Here is a 6,488-nt window from a genome sequence, read left to right as displayed (position 1 = left end):
TTCCGCTATATTCTTCCTCCGTAAAGCTAGAACTTGTAAAATGAAAACTCGTCTTCAATTTATACTATATTTTATTAATTTCGACAAGTGTCCATGTATTCGATTTGTCTTATCTCTGATTAATCGTGTATGTATGTGTCCCATGTGTTCCATTCGCGTGTGAATATGTATAGGTATTGCCATCGGTACATACAGCGTTCTGAATATTCATTTCTTTTCCATTTGATTCGTTATGCTTATAGTTAGTCTCGGCAAATTAAAGATTTATCTCTTACATCTATGCCCTGTATAGACCATTCGTAATAATTATTAAGAAAGTCATAGGAAAAATGTAGTTCTCTCTCACCAAAGCGACACGTTTTTCGATGGACAGTTAGAAGACATTCCACTTGACTTATATTCGTTTTGCGTTTATTCTTAGTGTCTCGCGCCTCGAGGAAGTTGAAACTGGCCTGCTACGAGTTCTCGAGAATTTCCGTGATTCAAGTTCAATTAGAATCCCTGGAAACGTTATCGATCCTTTCGCAGTCAGTTCGTATACGCTCGCGTTCTTTGTCTATTAGATATATATTTACATAGATGCACAGCGCTATCCTCATGTTCTCTTGGTACAATACAGATACACTATGTCGCGTACGTATATCATGTATAATACATACACATTTATATACAGAGAAGGGAATGTATCGGGTTAGAAAAATACAGCGATCTTAGCAGGATTGTAAGAAACTTTATAATGCATTTCCAAGTGCGTTGCGTTAAAAGAAAATGCTAGGCATGTTGATTTTCGTTCAGCGTGGAAATACAGTTCGAGTTTCTGCCTGTTGTCGTGGTTAATCGCAAAGTGATTAAGGAAAAAGCTTTGGTCGGTGCTCCTTCTCGAAGATAATTTTCTCGCGAATGAAAAAAAATCTGCGACTGGTTTACAGGTATTCGGAGATCGCTGATCCAAAGTTTCGCTGTTATACTGTCGTTAACGACCGAGAGCGAAGGACGGGAACTTTGTCAATTAATAATCTACCGTTGTGTGCGGAAGCACCTTTTATCTTGCGGTGGCGTAAAATGGCACGTGGCACGATCTGTCGCGAATCGGCACTCGTTTAAATTTCACCGGCCCCAATAACTAGGTGAAAAGTTCGTTACGCCATTATGAAAGGGCATAAAGTTCTCAGTCTGTTGGCGAGGATTCTCTATAACGAAACGGATGTACGTAGCTACCGGTTTAAGAGATTTAAGTTTGAGGTACGTGAATTAAGAGGTTCGTGCGAAAATGAAGCGGTATAATATTTTAACCCTGTATTTCACTCACTAATCCGATGCAAACTTCGTTTCTCTCGGTCGATTACGATCAGTTCGACGAATAACGAAAACGTTGGAAGATAAAACACTTGATTTGCGAACGATTCGTTCGATAGGATAAATTATTATCGAAGAATTGTATAATATCTCGAAACAGGTTACCAGGTAAAATGTACGTAACAAAACCTAGCTTTATCACAATTCATCGACAAGAGTTTCCCTAAATGTTTGCCTAGCATTTAGCGATACACACTATCGTTACTCTTAGTGTTTAGTAATTGCAGTGTTTCTAGGTTTTAGCAGGCGATCGAGTACGCAGGGATACGTATCGCCTTACAACCGATTGCACAGTTCGAATAATTCGTTACTAATTTCTACTAATTATGTACAAATATACATTGGAAGTTTAAAGTTACGTGATACGACGTATTCGTAGAACTCATAGAGTAAAAAGCTCTGATTGTAGACGTTATTGCAGGATCGCGGGTCCCGCGAAACAAGTGTTTTTTACGATAACGTTTTACGTTCGCTAGTATTTGGTATCTTCCGTTTCGCGTAGCCCATTTAACACACATACACATGCTCGATAAGCGTGTCTCGGATGCCAGTATACGGTTAGATATCATGCTTCGTACTTGTATTGATATGTTTGAAAATTCGGACGCCGGGAACTTTAAAAACGTTTGCGGAAATGGAACACGAAGCGAAGCCGATGCAGGTGTTTCTGCATGCATCGACTGTGTTTCGTTATTTCTTCGATTCTGTCGAACGCGTCATGAGCATACAATGGCCATCTTTACGAGAAATTCCTTTGGGCTCTCAAAGCCAGGGGAGAGGCAAAAACAAGCGGACGCCTTCCGCTATCGATTTTCGTTTCCGTAGAGTCGAGCGCGAACGTTCCGCGCGGTTAACACACCGAAGATAATACATAAACTTTTTATTAGAATTGGAACAAATGACGTCGTAACGTGAAAATGTTCGACAGAAAAAAGAACATGTGCGAATAATTTCAACGTGTTTCAAACAATTCACTTTGAAGAAACGCTAGAGGGAATCGAAGGAAAGCGACTGCAACAAGAAACGAATCTTCGAGAACCTCTCGTGAGCGGAATATCATATAAACTTTAAATCCTGCAACTGAGTATCTAGTTGGATATGTAAATAGTTCAACAATATGGTAATTCTCTCGTCGAAGTGTTAAATGATAAAATAGATGCGAAAGTAGAGATGGTACGGTATGCATCGAACACGTTCGACAGACTTACTCGAATTCTTTTCCCTTTCTGCACGAATGAATTTTGGAGAATCGAAAAACACGATCCCAAAGCTTGCACAACCATCGTCCTCTTCGTGGATTTATAAAATTCGCGTATAATTCATGACTCGCGATGCAAGAATTTCGGAAGCTTGTTCTTCGATTTTCTCGCATGCTAGAAGGACAAACGAAACGGCGCGACGGAAGAATTTCGAAACGATACGAAGGAGACAGTACTTCGTTCGAATAATCGTACATAGTACAAAGACGTTCGATTAGACGCGCAGGTGTACAGAACGCGTAAGTTTGTCGTGGAACTGACAATTCGGTTCCTTTGCATTGAGCCAAAAAATATTGCTACACCTTAGGAGCTACGATAATACTGTCACGGTATATTTAATATCCGACAAAGTACATATACGTATAATGTGTTTTCGCTCAAACACGCATTCCATTGATTTTACGTTTTGACCTGATGTTTATCGTCTTAATATATCTACTGGAATTCCCTTCTTTCCTTTTTGTGCTTCTGTTATTTATGCAACTAGATTACTTGAAATGGTAGGATAACGCGAATTTGAACGCGTTCAACGCATAAACCACGTCGTTGTGTTTCTAACACCTTGACGCGCGTTTCCGATTACTTCGTGTATCATTTATTCGACTACTTATCGTTAGCTTAAATATTTATTTGGTAATTCAGCTCTAACATCGATGCACGTTGCCTCCGGTGTGATATTGCCGGGATATCGACCAATGAAATCGCGCGATAGTTGGGTGTGAGAGTGCTGAGAATACTAACGATGATCCGCACTTCCGATAAACAACGAGTAAAAAGTACGCGATGTAATTCCGTTCTCACTCGTAAAAAGCTTCGATTTAGTTTCGTTACGTTGCAATTTGTGACGGCGCGGCTAATGTTTCTCAAGTCCGTCGCGAAATTTAAACACGATTCAGTAGAATGAGCCACAGGAAGTTATTGGTTTTCAAACGTCTACCTACGAAAAACGGCGCGACTACGAAAGAGGTCTGCGAATACGATAAATACCTTTAGCTGGAACAAATGTTGAGCTGTTCGATTGTCCGATGTCTCGTTGTTCCTGCTTTCAAGATAAACGCGACTTTAAATGCTGTAATTTGTCTAGAAGCTGACCAATTTATGGAAGGCTTTGCGAAATTCGGGATTGAACACAGTATAAATCACGGGATTTACGAAGCTGTTCATGTAGCCTAGCCAAGAGGTCACGATGAAAGCAGTGACACCCGGTTGACAGTTCGCTGTCAGCTTCGTGCAAATCGCGTCCATGATGTTGCAGGTAAAGAATGGCAGCCAACAAATTAAAAAGACACCTGTAAAAGAGAATAGATTTCCTTTTTGTCGGGCGATAGGAAAGGAGAATAATCGACCGGACGTACCCAACACAATAGCCAACGTTTTCGTAGCTTTGCGCTCCTTTTTCGCGGAGCTTTTCTCTCGTTTCTTCTTGCTCGCCTTGTTGGCTTTGTATATTGTAAACCGGGAGCCAGAAACGGCATTTTTCTTGTCCTTCTTACAGGTAGACGAGCCAGACAAGACGCTTGGCGTTCGTCCAAGTTGAAGAGGGAGAAGAGAACCGGCGCTCTTGAGCCTCTTTAATTCCTGCTTGTTCGTTTCAGCGCCGTTCTTCTTGGGTTGCGAAGCTTGGCTCGTCGTAGCACTTTTCGGAGGCGGCGACGAAGAAGTGGAGGACGACGGAGCTGAGGTGATTCGTGGGTTCGGGCTGGGACTGGAATTCGTTTCTAACGGTTCGTGAATCACCGTGCTGCTCGCTGCACCGTCATATCCAGAATCCTTTCTGACGTTCTGCGTTCCACCCAGTTGAGCTTGAGCCACTGCGCTGAAACGACAACTGCAATTCGAGTATCAGTAGCATTCCAACGATACAGGTTTAGCATATCCCGTCACAGCTTGCAACTCTGAACCTACGAGTAAAAGCATTTCGTGTACCATGATTATAGGGACGAACGTTCGCCTTTATTGCCGAAAACGAAACACGAACGAGAAATTACTTCTTGTAATGGCATCTCGTTCGAAATGTTCTATTGCTCGAACAATGCACGCCCGTGTATTAACGCGCTATCCACGCGGCTACATGTACGGCTGACAACGAATCTGTCTATGTAATTAAACTTGCTGCACCGTGGATGCAGTCGCTCTCGGCGATTAGTTTCGAAAGACATTGGTGCGTGGAGCATGATTCCCGTGCATATTGATCGATAGGTACATATCGATCTTACCATTAGTCGGTGTATCACAGAATTATTACGGCACAACGAATTTCCATCGGACCTATATCGTAACCAGATCCTTGTACGAGAGTCGAAAATCCTGTACAGAGATACCTACGCGATACATATGCTTTCAGTGTGCCGCATTCAGCACGACCAAACGAAGAAATCGAATCATCCGTCGTTCTTCCCATCTACTCGTTACCTATTTCATTGTGCCGATCGCGATTGCCCGCCTTTTTTCTTTTTTACTTACGTTTTGTTACCGCAAACGAATGTATCGATCGAAACCGCGTCTTCCGCGTTCAATCAATACAGTTACTACTCCAACTTGCTGGACCAGTGGACACTCCACAAACAAACGAATCGATTTCACAGTGGACCGAGTTTATCGGTGTTTTGTTCCTATTTTTATCGAATGTGTCGGTGAGTAATTCTTTACGCCAATGAATTATCGACTCGTAGGCAATATAAAAAATTCAAGCATCCTTTCATCCGACTCTTACGCGGAAAATACAATTCAGTCCCTATCTTTTACGAGAAGGCTCGTTCTTCTCAGACAAGATCGCTCATCCCGTTTGACCGAAGATAAAGTAGCCAGCTGGAAGAATTATAAAAGGAAAAGGCGATGCTTGGGCGGAAAACAATGCCATATAAGGTGCGATACTATCTTAATTCGCAAATTAACTAATCAATTAAGATGTAACTTTAGATCGACTCTCGTCTCTCGAAATAAAAGGAAATTCACTCCCTCCAATGAACAGTAAAATAGTATTTTTCCTTTGTTCGTTCTACGTCGTTGGTTTTGAATGCTAATTGATTTTAGTCGGTTCTTGCTTTGTTCTCGCACCATTGTTTTTAGTCTCGTTAATTTGCTCGAGTAACTTTTAACGCCCCCGCTCTTCATTCGGTAAGGGAGGCGGAACCTCGACTGTTCGCCGTTGTGTTTTTTCTACCATCTGCTAAAAATATTTATGCTCCGTTCTATACTACTACTTGTTATACATATCTTTTTTATTGCTTGCCGTACAGTAAAACTTATTAATTACGAGTTGTTGGGAAAAGGAAAGAGAAGCTTACGAAAGAGCGCGTTGTTGTGCGACGCAAACGTTCGTCTGCACTGCGGACGATCGAAAAATTTTATTGGATTCTTACGCTGCTTCCTCGACGACAGTGGCCAAAAAGAACTCGGTGCTCTTATCGTTCGAGATGACCACAACAGGATCAAGGGGTGTCTCGTCCTCGTCTTCGTTGCTCCCGGACGCGGTGTTCGTCGGCTCTTCCATGCCAGGAGCCACGAAAGCCGCCGCTCCCAACGCCGTCTCCGCAAACCTTGCCACAGAATACCCACTACGTGATCTTAGTCAAAAGCCTCTAAAAAAAAGCTTCTACACTTAGCATGCTTTTAGTATTCCTCGGCGACGCGCGGCGTTAATCCGGCAAAGGGGAAAAGTTAATCTATCATGCACAAAGCGACTACGCTTGCGCTCGCGACTTCGTTCGGAACTTTGCCACGAACAAAGAACCTAGCTTTTACTTCGTTGAATGTGCCCTTCGCGATTCACAGGGATTCTCGGCTGCGTTTCAGCTAAAATGAAAGTCGGAAAGTAATTCTTTTCTGACGAGGGAAAAGCTCGAACCTTTGATATTTCAACTGGCTCGCTTT

General features: G+C 42.4%; 1 protein-coding gene across 3 annotated transcripts in view; it reads right to left on the bottom strand.

Moving 5' to 3' along the window:
• Window positions 1-53: 53 nt before the first annotated feature.
• Window positions 54-6,488, bottom strand: part of LOC117204743 (dopamine D2-like receptor) — a 96,476-nt gene continuing 90,041 nt past the window's right edge. Inside the window, exons 6-8 of one of the 3 annotated variants that reach the window (XM_033442456.1) lie at window positions 5,978-6,172; window positions 3,971-4,443; window positions 54-3,904 (exon numbers count right to left, since the gene is read on the bottom strand). In XM_033442456.1, coding sequence (XP_033298347.1) covers window positions 3,696-3,904; window positions 3,971-4,443; window positions 5,978-6,172 — 877 coding nt within the window. In that variant the 3' untranslated portion in view covers window positions 54-3,695. The remainder of the gene's footprint in view (window positions 3,905-3,970; window positions 4,444-5,977; window positions 6,173-6,488) is intronic. The other 2 variants (XM_033442458.1, XM_033442457.1) reach the window with 2 other exon arrangements.

Source organism: Bombus bifarius, unplaced genomic scaffold, assembly GCF_011952205.1.
Source record: "Bombus bifarius isolate JDL3187 unplaced genomic scaffold, Bbif_JDL3187 scf7180000007979, whole genome shotgun sequence".
In the NCBI taxonomy this organism is placed as follows: domain Eukaryota; kingdom Metazoa; phylum Arthropoda; class Insecta; order Hymenoptera; family Apidae; genus Bombus; species Bombus bifarius.
Note: the sequence above shows the minus strand (reverse complement) of the source record. Positions and strands in the feature narration are given on the sequence as shown.